The following is a 26,665-nucleotide window of genomic DNA, read 5'->3' on the forward strand; positions in this document are numbered from 1 at the left end:
ATTAAAGAAAGATGTGTCCACATTAGTGATGTGGACATTGTCAGTGAAGATCTGAATTCAGTACTGTAAACTGTCTAGATAAGTGTTGTCAGAGAAAGATGAGATCTGTGTGAACTGAAGGAGTTGAGAATTTTTCTTTTTTTAATGGGAAAGAAGTCAGGAGGGTATTCTGAAAACCTTTGAAGACTCTTCTTTAACACTCTTGTACTCAGTGTTTCATCCATGATTTAATGCATTATATTCCAGTGGCTCATGTACTGCGTGAATGACACCATTCATTTCTAATTGGTGTGTATGCATGGTCTCCCCAGTTGAGACTGTGAGCATTCAAGGCCAGGGCCACATCTTCTACTTTTTATTTTTTCATTTTTTTTGCCCCTCATGCAGGGTCAAGTAAGCTGCTTACTCTGTGGGTGAGGACCTTTAAAGAAATCCAAGATTTTAGTGCGCTGCTCTGTTAAGGAACTCTTAAGGAAAGATTTTGGATACGTTGGTCATTTTATTTAAGAGAGATTTCATGCCTTTTACCTTACTATGCAAGTAGAACCTGCAAATATAAGATAATTTTGAGTTAGTCCTAAAATGATTACTTTTTTTTTGCCTATAAAGAAAACTATCTTTTAAGTCAACAAGATTTTAATGGTCAAAGGATGAAAGTAACATCAAGTGCTTTTCGTAGTATATAGTTTCAGAATATAATCTTAAAATTCTAATAAAAAAATAACCATTTCATTTTATTTCTTTTCTCCTCAGAGTTTCATTTTGGTGATTGTTTTTAGAGAAGAACACTGAACTTTGAAAAAAATGTTAGACACTATAGGTAAGACCCATTCCTTCCTGACTATTTTTATAAGAATCAAAATAGTGGGATGTTTGAAATATAGTATGTTCTAAGTAGCAGGATTCTTTCTACTGTAACTTAGTTTTTAAAAGTTTTTATCTACTAGCATTATACCAGGGTAATGTGTTTCTATATTTGGACAGTTTCATCTGAAGTGCTGTAAAAAACATCATTTATAAGCAAAAGTTAAAAGCATATGAGATGTTTTACTAATTATGAGTTTTATGCTTAATGTAAATCCAGTTCTCATGTGCAAACCTAAAGCTGGCTAATGTTTGTTTCTGAATAGCACCAGAAAGTTTAACAGTGTTTTTAATACTGAAAAAGATCATTGCTTATGTCATACTTTTACTTTATAGCAGGTGAAATACTACTGAGCTCTTTCTTTTAAGTTGCTAAAAGATAACAATAACATAAACTTAGGCTGACAAACTTCAGTGATGATTTAAGGCAGTTTAAATTCTACATGAGATAATTAAGTTGAGATATTCAGATTTCCCCAGATCATGTGTTATTTTTTTCCCCACACTGCTCTTTAGCTTTAGAGAAACTTGTTTGTGGAACTATTAGGAGTGTCATGTATGATACACTCAGTCCTTATTGTCCCTCATCTGACACCACAGTCCTCACCTATTGCAGGGAACCCCTTAGGTATGATTATTGGAAGGTACCTGGATTTCTGTCTAGCACCTTGATGAGTGCAGGTGGTGTCTTGAGAGCTGTGTGTTTTGAGGGGTAGGGTGAGAGTAGGTGGCAGGAAAAGGAGCTGTTTCTGTGCTCATGAGGATCATTAGTGTGACTTTTGTTCCTGGTATTACGCCTGTAATGAAAATGCATGGAACGCAGTGCAATATACAGGCCTCTTATTATAAAAAAAAAAGAAAAGAAAATGCATGGGTGTACACTGTCGTCATCACTGATTTTATACCAATGTCCCACACCATAAAGACTGCTAGTCTACATAGGAAACTTCCTCAGAAGAAAGTGTAAGGCAAAGGGGAAATGTAAAATCATTTAAATTGTTTATTTTTAATCTTTATTCTGTAAGGTAACACTGAGCTGCAAACCTCCCAAGAAGTCACAGGGGAATTAATACTAGATTTTTATTCTGAGATACCATGGGAAATATGACCCAGAATAAAGCCCTCATGTGTATATTATTATTTGCTTTTAAAATTCTGGATATGAGTAAATATTGTTTAAATTTATGTTTGTGAACTCATGGTCAACATTAATTCATGTTTTAATTCCCCAGTTTCTGTGTAATTCCACATTTAATGTTATAGAAAGTGTCTCTGGTGATAACTCCCACTCTTTTTGATTACTATGGTATGGCAAATGTATTTTAATAGATAAATTTGTTGTCGTCATGAATCTGCTAAGACATATATCTGAATGGTTATATGTCTCTCCATTTATAAAAAGTAAATTTGGCTTCACATATGAGATAAAAGAGAGCAAAGGGGTGAGAGAGACTGTGTGTATGTCTTTTAGGGAGATGTTTTTAATATTTTTGGTAGAAACTCATTATCTGGAACATGCATGTAAGGTGCTAGGATTATCATTATTATTACTGTATTATTATTGTATTATTATTTATTAGTATTAGGATTATTCAAAATATCTGTTTTGCAGCTTTGTGCCTGATACATTACGTGATCAATTAATATTTGAATTATATTAATTGTAAATTAATTATGCATTTGTAGATTTGCTATTTAAATTTTGAGAAAAACATTTGAAGTATTAAAAGTCCTGTTTTTGAAGGAATATGCATTATGGCAATGTACTTTCAAGTACATTCTCAAGTATAGAACGCTTTGCTCTTAATATATGAAATTGTCATATTTGGTTGTTATGACATCCACATTCACTTGTTTGTGAGTTAGTTATATTTCTGATGTTACATGTAAATAAAATTTTTAAAAGATGAAAATATCAGCATTTTCAAGATCACGGAGCATTTAGTCTTCAATAGTTTTTATTAAAAAGTTTAAATAGCTGGCATTAGAACTCAAATGCACTTTATCTGAATTAGTTTCTGTACTGTACAATTCGTTGTGTGTAGCATACACTATAACCAGTTCCTTGCTTCCAAACAAACTCTTACAAGAGACTTTAAGGTTTGAGGGACATATTTATAGTGACATGTTTTAGTCTCTCTTTTTTTTCCTGAGTCAATATTATGTTCTCAAAAGGAATAGTTTTAGGATTTCTATAAGCATGGGTTAATGTGTGTGTGTGTGTGTATGTGTTTGAATCCTGTTACTGACCAATGCTGCTCTTTGGTATAGACAAAAACCGGGCCTTGCAGGCAGCCGAGCGCTTGCAAGCCAAGCTGCGAGAGCGTGGGGATGTGGCCAATGAAGACAAGCTGAACCTCCTGAAGTCAGTCTTGCAGAGCCCACTCTTCAGTCAGATTCTGAGCCTTCAGACTTCCATGCAGCAGCTGAAAGACCAGGTAGGACATGGTTCACTCAAAGCAGGTGTTCAGGGCATTGCATCGATCTTGGAAAAGGTTTGTGTTGTTCTGAAAGGCTGATTGTTGTATATGTTAATGAATAGTTAATAAAGTCATTTAAGCTTCCAAATGAGACATTCAGATTCACTGTGCCTTTCCCCCCCTAGTTATTTTTGTAATGGCTGTTGCTGTATACTGTAGATGATATGACATTGTGTTGAAAGCTGTGTGAATGCTAAAGAATGAGCCCCTACAGGAGAAGGGGATAATAAAATATGTTTAGGGTGGATGGCTGTAGACTTGGTTTCCATCATCACCACAGCTCATTGTTCGTGTGGTCTTGCTCTTTCAGATTCAGACATTCAGTACACTCACAAGATTTCAGATAAGCCTGGATTTGCATGTGTAATCATGTGTGAGGAAGGGAAATCACCTCTATTTTGACAGTAAAAGGAATAATTACATTGTCATCAGTTAGAAGGATTGCAATTCTCACTTCTTAACGGAGTGTAAGTAGCAATTCTTTCCATGACAGCATCAGATGGTGATAAACATTACAACTTCTAAATGTAACACAGTGTTTTTTCTGTAAAAATTATGAGCATTAAGAAGTCCTAGCATTTATATTAAAACCGAAGCATATCACAATGACAGAATGAAAATCAAAGTCAGATGTTCTTTGAACTTACTTAATTTAATCACTATTTCTCAGGTTTTTAAAAAGTATATTTTTTAAATGGTTGTTATCATGACAAGGTTTGAAGTCAGTCTTTGCCTCCAATCCAGGCTAATTCCCATTCTAATATTTTTAGCATCACTTTAGTGGTAATGGATGACTTGCTAGCATATATTCTGCCTTAAAAGGTTAAAAATGAACCTCGAAGACTAGTTCTATAATTTAGTGAAAGAACAGCTCCAATTAAAAAACCTCAAAAATGTGCCAAATGCAAAAAGAACAAATAGTAGCAATAGAGAAGGAATTTGTTTAATGTCACAAAACTTCATAATTGTAGATATTTTGGTAGCCAAAAAATTAAATCAAGAAGAATGTTTAAAAATATTTTTCTCTAGTGAATTTTCTACTTAATGATTTCTAAAGTCATTATCATGAATTAAGTAGATGTGCCCCCGGCCAGCGTGGCTCAGCAGTTGAGCATATTCCTATGATCCAGGAGGTCACAGTTCGATTCCCGGTCAGGGCACATGCCCGGGTTTTCTGATTGATCCCCAGCAGGGGGCTTGCAGGAGGCATCGAGTCAATGACTCTCTCTCATCATTGATGTTTCTATCTCTCCCTCCCTCCCTTTCCCTTCCTCTCTCTCTGAAATCAATAAAAATATTTTTAAAAAAGGAAGAAGAAGAGATGCATTTGTTACATGTAGTTATATTTGTCCTCTTTGCAAGTTATTGAAAAGATTGGTTTTAAATACTCATCTTCAGAATGGTTGGGCAAGGTTTTGGAGAAACCGGTATCCGGAATGTAAGTGTGATTATGATATGGAAAACTGGTTTTTCGGAGATTGTGGAGTTGAGCAGATGTCTTCTCCCCTTATTGTATATGAAAATATGATTAGAATGAGAGGACCAGTTGAAACAAAAAGTACTAGTAAGTAAGTGAGGAAATACCACTAGTTCAATGAGATAACTGTCAAAACACCCCTTCTAGTCAGCCTTATGTAAGTGGAATAGCATGTCCACTTACCAGGTCTGCTGAAGGGAGGGGAGAAATAGGCCTACTTGTTGTTGAGATTGTTTTACCATTTCCAAGTAGAAGTAGGCTATGGACTCCAAAATTGTTTGGGCCCCACGTGATTCAGCTGCAACCTCCTTGGAAATGTGTGGAGCATAATATCATCAAGTGTCATTGTCTGTGACTAAGTACAGTGTGATGTTGTGTTAATGACAGATGCTGATATATTTCAGGACTAAGTAAGCTGTGAGGTTGATGGATTCTATAGGCATGTCTTATATGCCTTTGGACTTCTGGGTCTTTGGTCACCTGTTCAAGTATTGAAAGGGACCAAGGAAACCATGTGGCCCTCACTCGGCTTATCACAACAGCTTAGAGAGGTTGAGTTACTAGAACTAAAACATGATTTTCTTGACCTCGCAAGGCACAACCCTTTCCCTTTTTTGACTGTGCAGCCTGTCTCATTATTTTCCCCCTGAAGGCAGAAACTTGGTACTTAACTAATAAAACTTCAATTTCTGTTAAAACCACTGCTAACTTCTCAGTTGTTCTGAATCTTCACTTTAGTCTCCATTTTACTAATTTAATTTCATTTGTTTATTGAACCAGATTTTTCTTCTTGTATGACTAGAGTAAAATTTCAAAAACTTGTATTATTTTGTTTTAAAATTTAAACAAAAATAATCTAAACTTTATGTTAGAGTTAAATTTTCCATATAGTTTACCAACTGGTAATTTATTAATATTTATAGTTTAATATTAGTACACGTAAGGAATGAAATTTTTTGTGAGTTGAAACCAGTAGCTACGCAAATCTGCTCAATGGCTAGCTTTTGTTTATTACCTTATATACCTAAATTATTTTTTCAGGTGTATAATTGTATATGCACAATAGCGGCAAGTTTCTGTCACCATCGTTTTTAGTACTATTAATATATTTGACCCCTTTGATTTTTCTCCAGCATAATTCTCCTGTCTTTTAAAAAGCAAAGGGAGTGAATAATTGAAAAACTCAGGGTATATGCAGCCTGTTGGAGACATGATCATGTTGTTGCTTTAATGACAGATGCCGACATGCCACGTTGAATTAAGCCTACTATTTTTCCCCCTCAGATCCTCCTCATTACTTCTATTCAATAATGTTTAATTTTTCTAATTTGCTTCTTCAGTATTAAGGCTGCCCTTAGATATCAAACTGTTTCCCTTTGGCAAATTAAACACTTGACAGGTGTGTAACTGGGAGTGCAAAAAAAGCCATGCCCTGAAGGGATGTGCTATTTAAATATTGTCAGAAATATTAACAGGTCTGAGAGTATAATTGATGCCTCTGTTTAACTCTGCCACATTGTGTATTGTTCTAACCGCCAGCTAAAAGGATGTGTGCTATTAAACCTGAATAATCTCTAATGGTTCCAGTTTATTTCCTACCGCATGATTCCTGTTAAGTGAAGAGAAGGCAAAAAGAGAAATGGGACTGTGTGTCAATGATCTGTCAAGTGCAAATTCTCCAGTAGTGTCCTCCCTGTCACCTAGCCATCACAGCTAATAACTGCAGGGCTCAGTGCCTATGCATGACAAAAATCCAACCATTGAGGGGCAAATAAACACGTTAGCAGTTTGATAATGGAAACTTGTCAGCCATGAGGAAATTGGATTTGCATATTTATTCTATGGTTTCTCCAGTCCAGTATAGGTGTGTGCGACTTTCCTGATGAATTAATTGCCTTACCTTATGAATTGACCACAGGCATTAAATCAAACATCTTTTTACCTTGAGTCACTGTAGGAAAACTGGATTAAAATTATTAATTTCAATAGAAATTTGGGACTAATATTTAAAAATTTATATTATTGAGTTGTTGCTGTTTTTAAGCTATGGCAACAGAGACCAATTGTAAGGTTGAAGAAATGATGTGGGTAGCTCAGGTTACAAGAGCTGCTGATACAGGAAACCAGCCCCCAGGCTTTGAATATTCTAGAGTGCTCTCTTTGCAGTATTTCCAGATTATTTCTCTTATTTTGTTATTGTTCTTGTTGTTTGATATTTCCAGGCTACTACTTCATTCAGCTCTCTCCCAGAAATGTCTTGGCTCATATATATATCATCTAGATGCATAATGTATATTCACACAAAATTAAGCCAGATTTTTCTAAGTTTTTCCTTGGAAATTTTGACATCTCTCGAAATAACTGGAGAGATACTAACCTAACATAAAATCACATCGGAAATTACTCTTCAGTGTTGATGAATGTTGTTATATTCTTTTTCATTTTTATTCTTGAAAAATGGTCTTCATGGTATAAAATTTGGGTTTATATTTCTATGTTTCTAAGTTTTACATTAGCTTGGTTTATATTTCTTTTTAATTTATTTATTTTTAAATATATCTGTTGATTTCAGAGAGAGGAGAGGGAGAGAGAGAGAGAGAGAGAAACATCAATGATGAGAGAGTCATTGATCGGCTGCCTCCTGCAAGCCCCCGACTGGGGGTCGAGCCTGCAACCCGGGCATGTGCCCTGACCGGGAATCGAACCCCGAGCACCTGGATCCAAGGCAGACGCTCAACCGCTGAGCCACGCCCGGCCGGGATATTTCTATGTTTCTGAGTTTTACTATTCACATTCCAAAAACTATTTGACACAGCTTCTGATGGCAAAACACATTGACTAATAGGTGATTCAAAGATAAATCTAAACAAAGATCAAATAAAAAGAACAGAACTAGATATTTCTAGGACCTTGGGTTACTAAAATTGAGTATATAATTTAATATGCATTTCCCAGAAGCAAAGGCAAAACAAAAAATAAAACAACAACAGGAAAAACTGAAGGATTACATATTGCTCAGTTTGAGAAGTTGTTTAGTGAGCCAAACTTTCTCTTGACAATGGGAGGGTTATCTCGTGGATGCTTTTATAAAAGAAGACTCATAATTCTTTATTAATAGACCTTTACTGAAGCCCTAAAAATCAATAAAAATACAGTGAATAAATAAGATCGAGGTTCTCACTATCTAGAGGGGAAAACAGAACATATATATCTCATGTAATTAAAAAGAAAAACAAGAAGGTGGGTGGCATGAGAGGAAGGAATTACTAACTTTCACCTGAAGAAAAGTTCACACTGGAGATGACATGTAAGATGGGTCTTGCAAAATGAGGAGGAATTTTCTGCAGAGATGTGGGAGGAAATTATTTCAGGTGGTGATAATGTTTACGTAGGTATAGAGCAGTTCTCAGCTGGGTGTGATTTTACGTTCTCCCTTCCTAGGGACATTTGGCAATGTCTGGAGACATTTTTGATTGTCCTGATTTGGGGTTGGGGAATAGCATGCTACTGGTATATAATGGGTAGAGTCCAGGGATGCTGCTAAACATCCTCAGTGCACAGAACAGCCCCCCAAGACAGAATTATTGGACTTATAAAGTGTGCAGTGCTGAGGTTAAGAAACTGTGAAACAGTTGCCTACAGACCTATATTAGCAGAGAAATAGAATATATGCAGACTGTTGGCAAGAGATGGAACTTTCAAGCCAGATTGTGAAGGCTTTAGTAATTTAAGGTTTTTATTTAAAATCATCTTGGCTCTTTTGCATTCAGCTTTTTGTATCAAACTTTATTGTATCACGTTGAAATTGTATTATCTTCTAACCATTCCACTAAATACAATATTTTAATAATAAGTAGTTTTTTATTTCTCCAAATTTAAAAAATTGTAGTATAAGACACAACATAAAATTAAGGTAAGAGTTTAAGTAACAGTTTGATAGATAAGAGCTTCAGTTATTATTGTAAAATACATAAATTGTTCTCCTAATAAATGTTTTTTTCATGTTTCTAGGAATGAAGTACACTAAGAATACATCACACTCTAATTTATACAAGTGATGGCTTTTCTGCCAGAGGGTACATGAGAGCATGTATACCCTGTACTTTTTTTCTGATGTTTTGTCTTAAACAGGAGCAAATTTTAGAGAACCTAGAGACATACCCGGTCAATGTATATTTCAGAGAGTCACTTTCAAATATCTCATATCAGCTGAGGCTGTCAGATGGAAACCACTGTTCTGGGGCACGCCTGCAGGGCCGCTGCTCTGTAGGTATATAATTGTAAGACTGCTAAATCAAGTTCATGGCCAAAGTGTGAGGTGTATGCTACTTTTAAGCAGTAGCAGCAGTGACTCTACATGTAATCAGTGACTCTTAAATGTAATTTCTTACATTTACATTTTTAAGATTGGTGGAAAGCTGAGAATTTTGATAACTGGGCATTTTGTTGCTCTGTTTTGACTTTGGTAATCAGACAGATACCGTTTTGTGTAATTCATGTCTCCAAGAGCAGAAATGAGTTTCCTCAGCTTTATTTGACTACCTGTATAAATGACAGAAACATGACCCCTCTCACTATGGTTTCTAATCTGAGGCTGAAATAAAGATGATTCATCTGTAGATTTGCAATTAGTAAAGGGGAATGACTCCTGACTCTAAAGAATGCCTACGTTAAATTATGACTTGGTGTAGGTAAGGGGAGGGGCATGGAAAGAAAGAAAGTAGGCCTTGACCCCATTAACAAGAATTATCTAGAAAATGGAACGGGATTCTTCCCAGTTCATATTGCTTGTGGAAATGAAAAAAAGATGTTTTTTCTTATCCCTGAAATGGTTTTACTTTTATGGTAGAATATTGCAGCCACGGACCCGAAAAGTGTCTGTGTCTTGAGACTCTAATGTACATTGTCTAGGAGAAGTTTAAAGAAAAGGAATGATTCTTATGTTTTTACATTTACCATAAAGTTTATTTACTGTAGGAATTTCAAATACTTTATTTTTGGTACAATAACAGCTTTTAAATGTTTGTTCCTTTAACTAAAAGTTTGTAAATATGGAGCCTTTGAAAGGACTGAAATTCTTGTTTTATCCTGGGCGAGAAGGCACTGCTCGAGCTTTTTATACAGTGCTGGATTAAAATGCAGCACCATCTTGCCATTGGGGATGCATGTGTGTCGGAAGCAGCAAATGGTGCTAATTGTGTGGTGTTTTTGTGACAAAGTTAAATGCTCTTTGGAGGGGGAAAAAATGTGAATTTTACTGGGTATAACCTAAATGAGTTTTTCAACCCAAGGATTTAAGAACAGTCGATTTACCTTTGAAGCTATAGTAACAACAGTTACCTTTAAGAAGCCTTCATGTACTATGGACTTTGTCTCATTTAGCCAGTCTATCAGCTCAGAGTTGGTGGGGGTTATCCCTGTTTTGTCCAGTGAGGAAAATGGGGTTTAGACATGTTATGTAACTTAATCTGGACGACACAGTTATTCATTGGTGAATTTACAAGAAGATTCTGAGTCTGTTTGACCTTGAAGCCAATGCTTTTTCCTTAAATTTACACTATTTCTAAACCCTTAGTTCACTAATATAAAGGAACAAATAAGTTGGGGGTGGGGGACAGTTAATAGCATTCCTAAAGAGAATCACACTTGAACGAAACATTTTGTAACTTCAGATTTATTAAGATTGTCATTTGTCTTAAGTTCTGCCCCCAAATTTTAACCAGAGGGCCTTTAAAATATAAACTAGAACTTTTGTTCTGGTTTTATTTATAATTATGCTCGATTTTGAAGTAAATGAAGATAGTGGAATGGAGAGGCAATATTATGGCAGAGTAATATTAGCCCTCGTGTTCACTTTTATGTACAGGGGTTTACAGTGGTGAGCACAGAAAACAGAATTAATGAACTATTGTAATAATCATGACCTGCATGACATTTTCCATATGAAATGTAAACCTACTTTTGCCCACCCCTGTCCTTATACTCACCTGTAAGGTTTTGTTACTCTAAGCAGGTTGTGAACAGTGAATCCGTTTTATTTGTCTTCTGAAAATGTGGGACTGATAGGAAAAACACTGTGAAAATTCTAACATGTCGTTTGTCTGAAGTTTCATTTTTTGAATTACTGTTTGTCTTGACATTTAAATTAGATTAGCTTCATTTTGATATCTTCTCTCCTTGGATGTAGAAAATCTCAGCATTTTTTTTATAAGAATATTCTTTTTGGTTAAGCTACGTTCTTTAAAATTTTTTCCCTTGGAAGTTTTACTGAGAAAGCACAGAAGTGTTGAGATTTAAATAAAGAAAAGACATTCTGCAAATACACGTCAACACACATGCCTAGACCGGGGTGTATATCTGGGCTCCAATTGCCATTTGTTCTTAACAAGCCTGCAAAGCAGAGTAGGAATTAATTGTAGTTCAGATCTGTTTGCAGTCGATTTACTACTTTAGGGATAAAAACCATGCCATATTCATCTTTGAATATCTTATACCTAACACAATACTTTACTCAGACTCAATAAATGAGTGCTTAATTAATGAATACATGAATATTTTTAAATATCCAGAACTGTTGTACATTAATAACTTATCTTTCATTAGAGAACTAATTTTTTACATAAATAAATGAGCCAAATAAAGGAAGTTACATTGAAAACACCGAGTTTTTCTCTTAGTAACCATATTGATAAGATGTTCCTCCCCCTCCCCCTCATCATCTCATAGTAACAGTTAACAGGTATTAAATTCTTACTGTGTCAGGAACTATTCTGTATAGTTACCTGTTTCATTATTACACTAATAGTATAAAGTAGATAATATTATTTTCCTCATTTTACAGATGGGGAAACAGAGGCACAAATAAGTTAAGTGGTAGAGCTAGTATTTGAAGGCAGGCAGGCTGACTCTTGATCCCAGGTCTCAGTCACGAAGCTGTCGTTTTCTGTTTTGCTGTCCTTATAAACCGTGTGATGAACTTACTTGAAGGATTTCCTGGTGCTTTGAGGCGTCATTTTGATGATCTGATCTCAGATGCAGCCATTGTGTGTAGTGTAGAGACAGACACAATCCAGATCTGTATTCTGACATTCATACTTATTACTGGATGATCCTAAGCACGGGTTTATTTCTTAAAATGAAAGTGTACGTGTGTGTGTGTATCTTCATTGACCCTCTTCTTTTCCTCCAGTCGTAAAATGGGAATTAAGTAACATGGATCTAGCAACTCTAAGGCATAAGCCTGATGCTTACCGAGCACTTAATAAATATTAGTTCTCTTATTACTTCCCCTCCTATTAGAAATTTACTATTGTTCTAAGGCAGCAGTTCTCAAACATTTTGGACTCATGACCTCATTTTATTCTTAAAAATTACTAAGGACCACAATGTGCTTTTGTTTATGTGGTTTTATACATAAGTATTTATCAGGTTAGAAATTAAAATTGAGAAATATTTTAAATTTTCATTTGTTAATACCTTTTAAAGTAGCAGTAATAAACCCATGATATTTAAAAATTAGTGAGGAGTGGCATTCCTTTTCATTTTTGCACATCTCTTTAATGTAGCTGAATAGAAGACAACTGGATTCTCATATCTGCTTCTGCATTTCATCTGTTTGGATTTGTCATCTTTGTTGACGTATTTGGAGAATATCTGACCTCACACAGATACTTAGCTGGGAAAGGTTGACCTATAGCCTTTTTGAATACTTGTGGATACCCTTCTTTGATAGGGCACCAAAGCTCTTGGTAGTTTCTTTTCTTTTTATATCTTTATTGATTTCAGAGAGAGGAAAGGAGAGGGAGAGAGAGAGAGAAACATCAATGATGAGAGAGTCACTGATCGAGCCCACAACCCGGGCATGTGCCCTGACCGGGAATCGAACCGCCATCGCCTGGATCCTAGGTCTATGCTCAACCGCTGAACCACGCCCGGTCAGGCCTCTTGGTAGTTTCTCAAAGACTACTTACAACGTAGAATCTGAAAACAAATCAATGAAAGTTTTGTATTTTATTGCAGTAAAATCTGTCTCTTGCTCTTTGAATTTTTTAAACCTGTGCATAATTTTGTATCATTGGTCATCCGGAAATTTTGAAAAATTTAACAATTACGTTGCACTGTATAATATAAAAAAATTACACTTGGTAGTGTAGCTTCTCATTTTATCCACAGAGTCTTTAAATTATGGAAAGTTGTCAGGCTTATGGTGGCAATACAGGTTTTCCAAAATTGTAATTGTCACATGAAAGCTCAAATTTTAATATTGGCAACAGTTACTATCAGTGTTTTCCTTGAGGTGACAGGCTTACTTTCTTCATTTTCAAGAAATTATCTGCCATATACCTAAGTTTATATAATCACTTTTTGATATTCAGTAATTTTTTTCAAGTAATATGGTGCTCATGAAAAAATTAGCTGGTTCAGGTTGCAGCTCAAACCATAGTGCTTTTCCGCTAGACAAGAATTTTATTTTTTATGCTGAATAAGTGCTTTAAAAAGATATGCTGTACACTCAAGAGTTAAGATTTTAAAACAATCATTTTACTACTTTAAAGTTCATCACGAACTTTAAGGTGATTCAGTGGGTGGGAAATAGACTGTTGCTCCTGATGAGAGGAGCTGAAAAGAATTTTGTTTTTTCTTTTTTCAGCCTATTATAGACACCTTTTCCTCAAAGATGCTAATAAAAAATAAAGGTATTATCAAAAAAAGATCAAACAGTATGACAAAGAAACCAGTGTTTTTGCAATCAGCAGAATCTAATTGGAATCTTAGTAGAAAGTCAGGGTTAAAGAATCCTGTTATGTTTTACTTCATTATAGGACCTTTTTAAAAATGGTACACTTAAAAATTTTTATAACAATACATAATGAAAATAGTTTAAAACAAAACTGTGACTGTTTCAGGTTCAAGTTATTTTTAGTCTTTATCCAAGCGTTCACACATGTTTTAGGAAATTGGTGGTATCTGAATCTTTTCATGTAGAGTATTTCTAAATATTGTTGAATTTAGACCTTTAAAAAATTAGTTTTGTAAAATATACATGGACTCAGCTAAGAACCATATGATTTCACTCATATGTAGGATATAAAACTGGAACTCGTGGACACAAACAGCAGTGTGGTGGTTGCCAGAGGGAAGGGGGTGGGGGTGAAAGGGGTCCTAATATATGGTGATGGGAGAAGATACGACTTTGGGTGATGGGCATACAGTGCAATGTATAGCTCTTGTAACAGAAACCTACACCCCAATAAATTTAATAAAAAATATACATGGACTACTGTCCATTATGCTCCCTGAACCCAGCATTTTAGTGAGTATACATTTTAATCTTTGTATTTTGTGTTGTAATTTCAAGAATGAATGAAACCTTCATAGATGCAGCTTTGTGTAACAATGAGGACATTATAAAATAGCAGAACCTGCTCCTTGGTCTTTCATTTAAGTTGATGACATTGTATAAAAGCACACAGTCTACAGTGTTGTATTTGATTTTGTCGCTTAATAAGCTGTACCAATCAGCATTGCTTTGGTAGACTGTTGATCATCCGTATATACTTGTCTAAATACCGAAGGGGAGAAGACAGGAATCTCACATACTCTTTAACTTATTTTCCTCTTGAGGTTTAAGTGTTCTTGGCTTTCCATCTTGAGTTTCATGGTTGATAGGTTATGCTTTTTGCACAGGGAAATTTTAAGACAAATACGGCACTGAAACTATGTACTTGTGTATACATAGAGACAGGAGCAGAAAAGTTGCATTTTGATTACTCAGAATGACTCTTTAAACCTTTTTTTAAATTTCTAAAACAGTTTATTTAGCTAAACATTCCTGGGTTAAGGAATTATTTTCTAAATTAAATATTCTTACCTTTTAAGTTTATCAGCCAGTGATAGTCAAGAGCTACTTTAAAATCTCTGAAAATTATAAAGTGGGTACTAGGCCACTATCTGCTTTGCTATTCAGTAATCATATCTAGTAAAAGAAAGGTGGGCGAACTAATCCTGGTGGAGTAGTTTTATAGGATATCTAACATATTAGTGATTATGGGAAGCATTTGTCTCTTTAATTACTGTCCCATTATCTAGAGCCCAATGTCTTAGTCATTTCAGGTGCTCAATAAGTATTTGAATGAATGAAGGGAAAGTCTCATAGAAAATGTAAAATTATGCTTATTTCATTTGAAAATCTCCCCCACCCCTTTATAACTTGCTGCTACATTTTGAATCTTGTTTAGTTCAGGAGCTGTGAGCTACTTTATGTCTGAAATAGTCTCATCACATTAAGCTAATCCCCTTTGAACATGCAACTCAATTCCTTTAATTAGCTTTAAAAATAAGGATCATTAAATCAAAGTGCCACCATCAATTATTGTGCAAGGGTTTGCCTGTTCAATAATGCATCAGAGTTGTGCCCTAATCAGTATTTCACTGAAAGATTTATGGAAAAGGAGGCCTCCCTTGGTTCCAAACTTGAACTGCAGTTCTATTATGTATAAAAATATTTTCCTGTGATCACATTGAATACTCTCAGCATCCTATCCATCTTTGCATTTCACATTTGGGATCAGTTCCAGAGAGTGTTTTACAGCATTTTTGTAAATTCACCTTTTTTTTTTTGCAAGAAAAGAAGACAAGGTGCAGATTTAAAAAACAGTCTGCATTGCTATGAAGTACACCTGTTTTGTCAGATTCCCTAGAGAATGCCTTATTTCTCATTATATTAAGGAGTAACAAACAAAAAATGGGAAATTGAACTAGCAATATATGTTTATAAATTTGTTTAAAATCTATGAAACTAGGGTAGCAAAAGCAGTGGTCATTTTTATTGCTTAATTCAAAATAATATACATCTTGGCTTTAAAATGTTAGAAATGTAATAGCCATCCATTTATATTCTATTTTTATTCTCATTACTATACTGAGCATTCAGAGTAAGTCACAATAAAGGAACCACAAGGAAATTCAGTTTGATCCTAAGCAGTCATCTTTGTAGACAGTTACATAAGTACTTTGGAAAGATTGATGTTAGCCACTGAAATAGAGCTAATAATATTGACTTCATTTTCAATTAACAACCCAGAAGGGATAGATGAAACTTAAAAAGACAGTATTTCAATATTTTTTAGCAGCTTTAGTTAAGTGGATCTACATATTTATATGAACAAAATATTTAAGATTTTTTTTGGTATATTTTTGGAATGATATTAATTTTACCAAGTAGGTATTATTATTTAAAAACATAAAAAGCAATTTATAAGTTTGAAATCTTTCAATTATGTCAGCCTACTACCAGTGTGTAAAAATATAATGATTATTTTTCCTTCTTGTAATTTGGACTGCAATTAAATGATTACAAGTTTAAAAGTTTATACTCTTTGGGGGTAAAACACATTTGCTGAAGACTCACCTTGAGTACTTGCTAAAGGATTTATTCTGGGAATGGAAATTAGCCAGTTGAATCCATGTGAAGTCCGTTGAGGGTCATCCATCACAGTAATAGAGTGAGCTTCATCTTCAGATAGACATCTAGTTTCTATATGCTGCTTTATTCAAGGTGAATGCCTGGTAATTGAACCGTAAATTCAGAGTGTCTGTCATAAAAGGTTTAGCTTGATATATAGAGGCTGCTCCTACTTTTTTAAAGAGAAGTATTTGTGTATCATCCATTATTGGAGTACCCAGGTTCTGTGTTCTAATTGTATCTCTTATTTTGCACAATTTTTTTAAAATGAAAAATAACATACAGTAATGGGCTAAATGATATAGCTCAGGGATTTTTTTTTTTTACAAATGGAATATATACATGTAACCCTTTCTCTAAATCAAAGTATAGACAGTTACCATTACTCCATAATGCTCTCAGTATCCCCTCAGTCAGTCCTAACCTACGCCAGAAAAATCACTTTTTTTCCCCTGGCCTATTTGAGATATACTTGACATATAACATTGGGTGAGTTTAAGATATATAACATGATATTTGACACACGTATGTATTGTGAAATGAATACATACTACAGTTGGGTTAATTAACACATTCATGAACTTAACATAATTACCTTTTTGTGTGTATGTGGTGAAAACATTTAAGGTCTATTCTCAGCAGTTTTCAAGTGTACAGTACAGTACTGTGTTGTTAACTGTGGTCACCAGGATGTACCTTACATCCCTGTAACGTATTCATCCTACAGCTGGGAGTTTGTACCCTTTGACCACCATCTCTCCATTGCCCCCTTAACCAAACCTCTGGCAACCACCAATCTCTCTTTCTATGACTCTTGCTTTTTTATATTTCACATATAAGTCAGATCATAGACTGTTTTTACTTTTATCCCATAGGTAAGTATTTGAATTCCATATACATGCAATCTGAGTATATATATGCTTTGTGCTTGGCTTATTTTTCTCATTTTGTGTCTCTGACATTCATTTATATTGTATGTGGCTGAAGTTCTTTTCCATTTTTCATTGTATGAATATACTAGTATATGTTTGCCCTTTCTTCTGTTGATTGTAATGTTGTTTTCTCCAGTTTTGGGCTATTGTAAATGAAACTGGCATGCATATATGTTGTTTGATGTGCATGCCAGTTTCATTTCTCGTGGATATTTACTCGAGTGAAATTTCTGTGTCTTACAGTATACATTCAGCATTTGTAGATTCTTTCGAACTGTAGGTCTACACTCTCACCGTAGTTATGAAAATTCTCATTGCCGCACATCATTGCTTACACTTGAGACACCAGTTTTAAATTTCTTTTTTCCAAATTTAAGCCACTGTGGGCTTATGTTATAATATCCTATTGTTTTAATTTACATTTTCCTGAAAACTAATTATGTTGAGTACCTTTTCATATGCTTATTGGTCATTCAGATACCCTTTGTGGAGTTCTGTTTAAGTCTTTTGCCCACTTTTCTATTGGTTTGTCAGCCTTTTTTGTGCTAATCTACAAGAGTTTATATATATTCTAAACACAACTTCTTTGTGGGACGTTTGTGTCACAACTCTCTTTTTCTGCTTTGTATTTTTCCTTTTCACTTCCTTAATTGTATCCTTTGAGGATCAGAAGTTTTTCTTAAATTTTAATAAAGTCCCATTTCTCAGACTTTTCCTCTATGGGCATTGCCTTTTTGGTCCGACTTATTATTTATGTAAGTCCATTGACTGTGCCAAGGATGTAGAGATTTTCTCTCAGAAGCTTGAATTACCTTCTAAAATTTGGCTGTAGTGTGAAGTAGAGATACAGTATGTATGCTCATGTATGTGTTTCTAATTTTCTATTTGAATATCTATTTGACACAGAACCATTTATTGAAAAGACCATTCTCCTTTTCTCCCTTAACATTGGCACCGTTGTTGTAAATCAAGTGGTCATATGTGTGTGGGTGTGTTTCTAAACACTTATGTTGTATTCCAATTTTCTCAAAAAATTTTTAACATATTTTTAATTGGAATCTTTCTAAAAAAAGTTTTAATTCCTAGTTTATTTTTGCTAGGAAATAGTTATTTTATATTGACTAACTATACTTTATTTTTCAACTAACTTTATTAAATTCACCTATTAAAGCTAATAGTTTATTTGTAGATTTAATTGGGTTTTCAGTGTACAGAATTATGTGTCTGCAAATAATTACAGTTTTTATTTCTCCAATTATAGGCCTTATACCTTTTATTTCTTTTTCTTGTCATATTGTACTGCGTGAAACCTAGACTCTAATAAAAGTGGTGATTGTGGATGTCATAGTCTCCCAATTTCAGGGTTAAGAGCTTTCAGTATTTTCCTGTTAAGTATGCATTTTATCCACCACTTTATTCTATCATCTATTGAGCTAATCCTACGTTTTTCTCCTTTATTAACACGGTAAATTAAACTTAATTTTTAAATACTAATTTAACCTTGCATTTCTGGAGTGTCCAACTTAGTTGTAATCATTATCTTCTTTATATATCTTTGGATTTAGTGTGTTCAGTATTTTTGTATCTATAATTTTTCCTTTCTAGTAATGTCCTTGTTAGATTTTTGTGTCAAGGTATGTTGGTCTCAAAAGTTGAGAGCAGTTACTACTTTTCCTTGCCAATGAAAGTTTATAAAATTATTGTTAATTTTCTTTTTTAACTGTTTGGAGGAATTTACCAGTGAAATCATCTAGACCTGTTTTTTATTAATGTGTGTGAAGATTTTTAATAATTGACTCAATTTCAGTAATAGATGTACAATTATTGACATTTTGGTAAATTTATTTTTTAAGGTATTAATTTATTTCATATAACATTTTTCCCAAAAAAAAATTTTGGTATAGGTTAATCTAATTAGGTCCCTCTTTTTATTCCTGATATTGGAAATTTATGCCTTTTGCATTTTTTTGGATCAGTGTTGCTGGGGATTATCAATTTCATTAATGTTTTCTTCTTTCTAGAGAGCAACTTTTGGCTTTGTCGAATTTCTTTATTGTATTTTTTTCTATTTTCTTGAGTTTGGGTCTAATATTTTTTTTTTTTTTTCAGGTTTGGTGTGCTGTGTTATTTTAACTTTTTTATATACATGCTCAGCCCATTTCATTTTTTTCTAATAATCTATTTATGTAAGTCCATAAATTTCTTTCTAAGCATAGCTTTAGCTGAATCCCACAATTTTTGTATGTTGTATCTTGATTATTACTCAATTTTAAATGTTTTAACTTTTATTAAACCATGGTTTACTTAGAAATGTATTACTTAATTGACTATGATTGTTTTGTTTTCTTGTTATCCATTGTTGATTTCTTGCTTAATTCTTCTGTAATCAGAAAACATCTTCTGTATGAAATTTAATGATATATACTGTAGGAATACCTATAGTCTACTTAGATAAATATTTCTTTTGCATTTGAAATAATGTGTGCTTAGCAGTTGTTGAGTGCAGTGCTTATTGCCTTAAAGTTCGATTGTCAGATATTAGTTTACGTTTACCAGGCTTCTTCTGATTAATGTATGTATAGTGTATCTTTTTTCTATCTTCCTATTTTCATCTTTTCTTTTATCTTTTTTCTTTATTAGTAACTTGTATCTTTGGTAAACAGCATGTATTTGGCTTTTATTGTGTTATACAGTCTGACAGTTTGTTTTCATTTTGTGTACTTAACCCCTTTATATTTAATGTAGTTATTGATTATTTTTTGTTTTATTTATTTGATTTTGTTTTCTGTTGTGTTACCTTTTTATTTCATCTTCTTCCTCTATTAGTATGTTATTTTTCTTAATTTTATTATTCTCTTAGTTGTTACTCTACAGATTACAGTAAATATCCTTGACCTACTTAAGTCAGCTTTTTAAAAAGTTTTTATTTTGAAATAATTCGAGATGTAATTCTAGGAAGTTTTTAATATAGTATAGAAGGGTTCTATATGTGCTTTCCCAAGTTTCCTCCAGGGGTTACATCTTAATAATTACAGTAAAATATCAAAACCAGGAAACTGATATTGATATAATGTGCATTAATGTTTTCCATTTGTGTTATTTTTATCACTTGTATAGGTTTGTGTGGCCACCACCACAATCTAGGTACATATCTATTCTGTCGCCACAAAGATTTTCCTTATGCTTCCCTTTGATAGTCACACCCAGCCCCTCCCCACACCATCCCCACTACCTAGCAACTGTAAAAAACCTCTGTAATGTAATAATTTCAAGAATGTTATTAAAATATAACCATATTGTGTGCAACCTTTTGAGATTGTTTTTCATGCAGCATAATGCTCTTGTGACTCATACAAGTTGTTGTGTATGTTAATAGTTTCTGTTTGTTTTTTGCTGAGTAGTATTCCATAGTATTTCATGGTTTGGATGTACCTATTGAGGGACATTTTGTTTGTTTCCAGATTTTTACTCTTCTAGATAAAGCATATTTTTGCATGAACATAAAGTTTTAATCTCTCTTTAATAAATGTCCAGGAGTATAATTGCTGTGTCGTATGGTAAATACATGTTTAGTATTTTTTAGGAACTGACAAACTTTTTCAGAGGGGCTCTACCACTTTAGCTTTCTACCAGCAGTCTATGAGCAATCCATTTTCTCCACATCTTCACCAGCATTTGGTGTTGCCACTATTTTTTATTTAATCATTTTGATAGGTATAAAATGACTTTCTTTGTGCTTTTAATTTGCATTTATCTAATGAGTAATGATGCTGAACATCTTTTATATTCTTATTTGCTATCTATATATTCTCTTTGCCGAAACGTTGCTGTTCAGTTTCTAATTGGATATATATATTTTTTTAACTATTGAGTTTTGGGTTTTCTTTATACAGCCAGATGTGAGCCCTTTGTCAGATATTTGTGCCTTTAATTTATTTGACTTTAAGTAGTACTTTCACTACTTCCTGGCAAATGCAAGGAACATGATGCACTTCAACCCCATTTACTCTACTCTGGATGTTTTTGTAATTATCATATAGTACTTTAAGTCTACGTATATTCAAAACTCCATTAAGTTTTAGGTTATTTATTGAGTTAAGCAATTGCTATTAATTTACTCATTTTTTAATTTCTTTTTTGTGCTCTTCAATCTTCTCTGAATTAAGAAAATTCCATCGGGGATCATTTTTGTCTTGCCTAAAAATTTATTTTTGTGTTTTTTGGTTTGTTTTTTCTCCAAACCTGAGATAACACAATACTTTGTGTGTGAGCATGTGTGGGGGGGAGGTTTTCTGAAAGTGCTAGGCTGTCAGTTTATTTGTTCTTATTCTTAATTTTTAATTCCTGTTGTTTTCTTTCATTGACTCACCTAAGTCAGGTGTCAGTTTTATTTTTCTTGGAAGGTGAAGTGCTTTTTGCTCTTGTGGCTCTTAAGAGTTTTTCTCTCTGTCTTGGCTTTCAGCTGCTCTACTGTGATTTGCTGTGTTAGCTTCTGAGATCTACACCAATAACCTCTGCCTTCTGGTATTAATACTCTTGTGTGATCTCTTGAGTGTGGGCTAGGCTTACTGATTTGCTTCTAATGGATAGAATATGGCAGAAGTGATGTATTCTTTTTGATAAACTTAAAGTGTATTTTAAAAAACAGTTATTTATACAAATGTTTTCATTCGTCACAGTGGAAGAGTTACTGTGATACAGTTGTTCCCACAGGGTGAGCTTAATTGTATATAGAACTAAAAATTTTTGTTTTCTTGGGCTGATACCATAGAAAAAGGAACTCTCTTAGCACACCTCTAAATAAGTGACTTTCTAGATGAGAGGATACTGTCCACTTCTTCTGTGTTGCATATTGACTTTTGCCCAGAGCATTAAACACTAGTTTATTCAGACATTTTCTTGTTTGTGTTTCTGCAGTGCTTGCCAAGTAAGTGTACATTTATCAAAAAGTTATTTTAAAACTAATTATGTTAGTTATAAATATTTTTATAACTGTATGACTTTATTATAGAATATAAAAACTTACGATAAAAAATTTATGAAAACTTATTTAAATTATTTTGAAATTCTACCTAGATGCATTGATAAAACTATTCTTGGTGAATTGGTTTTGTTTGACCAAACTGTAAAACACTGCAGAAAGAGCTCATAAAAATCTAGCAAGTTTCTTTAATGAAATTGTTTAAGTGTTCAGATTCTTGCTCCATGTTTAGAGGCTGAATTTGCAAATAATTCCATATTATATGAAATTGGTTTATGCAAGAAAGAAGGTGGAGCCCTCCCATAATTAAGATATTTGTGAATGACTATACATATGTTTTAAGTTCAAATAAAGTGCTTAAGTTATATATTTGTCATTTGTTATTATTTCTACTTTGACCCCTTAGAGTAACTGAACCAAGTACTGGCTTTGACTGTGTCTTATAAGAGGGCTTATCCTAGACTTCTAAATACTGAGAGGGTGTTTCATTCTACTCTTTCACAGAGAATTTGACAAATTTTTAATCAAATACTTTACATAATCTTCATGTGAGTTATGTTTTGGGTATTAGAACTAATTAAAACCCATTAATTAATTTATATGTTTATTTACTAAGAACATAAAAGGCCTTTTTAGACTGAGATACTCAGCCAGAAGTTAAATAGAGATCACATAATTATTTGGTGACTCTTGTTCATTTACTAGCAACTTCCATAAATTATACAGATTGTTTATCTGCATGTAAAAATTGCCAGATAGTTGTGTTTTCTTCTGTTTACTTAATATTCTAAAAACCAAGATGGGAGTTAGGTTCTTTTTATTAAGCATTTATACTGTATCTGTTATGAACAAACCTGTCAAGGAAAATGAGATTCATTCTCATTTCTCAACGAGATTAGTTCAGAAAGCTGTTGTAATAAGGTGACAGCAGAATCAAAAGGGGACTCTGTGCTTTTTTTTTTTTTTTTTTTATGGGCATAAATTTGATGCCTATAAAAATTTAAAAATGATTTTTTGTATGATCATATAATTAAATTACAGTTTTTACATGTGTGATCTCTTTAATTTTTGTCCATTTATGTGAACCTCAACGGCCAGGAGAAGACAGGAGGAGTCATTGACATTGGTTAAAGATCTAACATTTGGAGATAACAGTGATATTTAGCACTTTTATACATTCTCATATTGTAATGATGTACTTGCTCTGGTCCTGTAACGTTGCCCTTGGAATGCCCTGGCTCTATAACTGTACCCTGGGCATGCCCTTGCACCTTGTCTTATGCGATATCAGTTAACTTCATACGGATAGACTCTCTGTTCTTGGACTGTGATTTGTTCACTCTGGGTTACCACAGTAGAAGTCCAAATATTTTTTCCTATGAAATATACCATAGGCATTAGGTCCTGGTGTGGGATCCTCAGCCTGTCACACGTTTTATTCTGCCATCTGCTTCAACTTGAGCAGTGTATCGTCTGCTGGCAGACTCTGTTGAAGCGCCATGGCTCAGGATAAAAAAATCAGGTTTGGCATAAGAAGCTTGCTTTCGAAAAAATAATAATTGATCAGGCGTGCTGTAGATTTTAAAATAAGCATTTGAAAGGATTCCCAAAAGCCTCTGCTAAGCACATGGATCTCTTTTTCATTTGAGGTTGTAGGTAGCCATTGTAATGGTTGAGTTATTGATAACTGTGGTAACTTGTTGAGTTCTCTGTTTTATTTTTAAGGATAGGTAACAAACTCTTAGGAACAGATTGGTGGTGTATTGTGAAATATTTTGATTACTTCTGTCAATGAAAACTCTTTACCTAATATCTTATTTGCAGAAATATCTCAGATGACTGTTTGCTAAATGTATAATATAAGATGATAAGAGCGCCATGATGAAAAAATCTAGTTCATGCATACTGTGTCTACTATATCCTGTGTGTGACTTTGCTAATCTTATCATCTGTAAATGAAAATAAAGATATTTGGAAGGTTGTTGGGGACATTATATCAGAGTAGGTCCTTATAAAGTGAATAAACATTTATTCTGCAAAGGTATGTTGAACGCCAACTCTGTGCTAGGCACTTCTAGAGAATGAGAATTTAATCAGAAATGAAGTAGGTTCCCCCACTGGAGAATCCTGTGTTCTTGTCTGTGTTGGACAGATTGGGCTGAAAGCTCCGTGACAACAGGGCACATGCCAGGTGGTAATAAGCGCCATGAAGGAAAACAGGGCCGGGTAAGCTGATGGAGTATAATGGTGGGATGCTGTCTTGGAGTTGTCAGGGAGGGCTTCTCTGCGGTGACATTGAGCACACCTGGATGAAAGAAGAAAGCACGTAGATACTTGGGGGAAGGATGTCCTGACTGGTAGAGAGGGGGTACCTTGGCAGTTTTAGGAAAAGTGAAGTTGTGAGTGCAGCTGGAGGACAGAATGCTAGGAGATGAATTCAGACAGTAATCCCAAAGCATGATTGGTGTAACCTTTCTGATAGTTACAGATAAAAAGTTAGATTCTAGACACCCTATAGAAATATGAAATCAGGTTTGACTGCTTGTACTGTTTTTTCAATTATTTAGCTTTACTTGCAGCTCCTTATAACAGGTACAGAAAAGTACTCTAATTATAGAATATTTTTCCAAAATGGAATTCTCTTTTTTGTGTGCTTATATAACAATATATAATAGTTGTTGTTTATTTATATCATTGTACCTGGAATTTACCAAACTATGAAGTTCGAAGAGTCAGTCCTCCAGACTGGCAACTCTGCCTAAGACTTTTGAGACCAACAACAAAGGATTTAAGCTCCAAATATAAAGTAAGAGGGAAGAATCTACATAAGATAGAGGCAATTGCAAGTTCAGGAAGTTCCCAAAACTATTCTCAGGTTCAACATTTTACTAGAAGGATCTATAGAACTTACTGAAAGCTATTAAATCACCATTATGTTCTATTTTACAGAAAGGATACAGGTCAAAAATTAGCCAAAGGAAGAGACAATCTAGCAGGATTTCAAATCAAAGCTTTTATTTTCCCTAGGAAGTGTCCCCCTCCCCAAAATCTATGCATAACAGTAAGCAATGGAATATTGCCAACCCAGCAAGCTCACCTGAGCTCCGTGTTCAGAGTTTTCATTCCACCATCATTTCATAGGTATGATTGATTGATTGCCCATGTGGTTTAACATAATTTCAGAATTTGAGCTGATACCATGTGACCTCGGGGCCCACCATGGATAACAAAGACACTCCTGTTACCTGGGAAATTTCAAGGGTTTAGAAGTTACTTCCTAGGAGCTGGGGACAAAAGCCAGACCACTCTTTGAGGAACACCAAATTCTTTACTACGTACATTGTTATAAAAATTCAAGCAATATGGAAAGTAAATGGACCCCTGTAGTCCATCTCTCTGGAATAACTAGTGTTATACTGGTTGTTTCGTATATATTGTTCCAATGATTAATACATATGTAAACATTTTTTTGTAAGTACATTGAATTATATTATACATATTCTATAACTAGCCTTTTTTTACTTTAAAGTGTGTGTATGGATGTGAATGTTTTTGCGTGTGTTTTAATGAGTACCCTGAAGTTGAACGCTGGAAGTAATTAGTTTAAAATATTTTTTATCTAATAAATAGTGCTGCATTGAGCTTCCTTATAGGTCTTTGTGTGTGCTTCTAATTTTTCTCCTTGAAATACATTTTTTGAAATAGAGTTGCTTAATTGAAAGGCTTGGACAATTTGAAATTTGGTGTCTACTTCATTATTACCCCTCTTGGGATGTTTTCTATGAAACAGTTTATGGAATGTGAAAATTGTTAATAATCTCCATATTACTCTTAGGTAAACGTTGCAACTTCGGCAATTTCAAATGTGGATTCTACCCATATTCCACATCTCAGCGCAGCTGTAACTACTGCGCTGCAAAATGAATCGTTTTTATCATCCCAAAGCAGTGGGAATCTGGAGGCACTTACAGCTTCAGGTACTACACACATCAATGGGAAACCTGCCTGTGAGGAATTTGATCAGCTGATCAAAAATATGGCCCAGGTAAGAACATTTTTTTCCTGTTAGTTATGATAGAACGTATAATATCTTAAGATTGTAATCAAGTCCTGGATAATTTGAAGAATATTTATGTATTTATGTTGTATAACATGTTAAATATACCTTAAATATATATTTATTAAATGTAGTATTAAATATATTCTTACTTATGAAGACATTTGTAACATCTGAAAAAAATTGGAATGAAAATGAAGTAGATTTTGTGTGTTTGGGTGGTTCCTAGATTTTTGTATTCCATTTCTTTAAATTATCACATTTTTAACTGAGTATTATATTTTATGTTCCAGAAATATTCTCTAGGATAAATAAGGTGTCTCATTCTAGGTGATAAGGGATAAAGGTTTTCTTAGAAAACTTTTTTTTTTTTTAACAAAGTGATGCCACTAATAAGATGATTGGCTTTA

General features: G+C 33.9%; 1 protein-coding gene across 8 annotated transcripts in view; it reads left to right on the plus strand.

The window, feature by feature from the left end:
• MPDZ (multiple PDZ domain crumbs cell polarity complex component) overlaps positions 1–26,665 on the plus strand; it is a 140,324-nt gene that overhangs the window by 22,441 nt on the left and 91,218 nt on the right. For all 8 annotated transcript variants that reach the window (XM_087822664.1, XM_087822659.1, XM_087822666.1 and 5 more), the window contains exons 2-4: positions 754–820; positions 3,136–3,302; positions 26,034–26,243. In XM_087822664.1, coding sequence (XP_087678790.1) covers positions 805–820; positions 3,136–3,302; positions 26,034–26,243 — 393 coding nt within the window. In that variant the 5' untranslated portion in view covers positions 754–804. The remainder of the gene's footprint in view (positions 1–753; positions 821–3,135; positions 3,303–26,033; positions 26,244–26,665) is intronic.

Source organism: Miniopterus natalensis, chromosome 12 (assembly GCF_054644295.1).
Source record: "Miniopterus natalensis isolate mMinNat1 chromosome 12, mMinNat1.hap1, whole genome shotgun sequence".
Classification (NCBI taxonomy): domain Eukaryota; kingdom Metazoa; phylum Chordata; class Mammalia; order Chiroptera; family Miniopteridae; genus Miniopterus; species Miniopterus natalensis.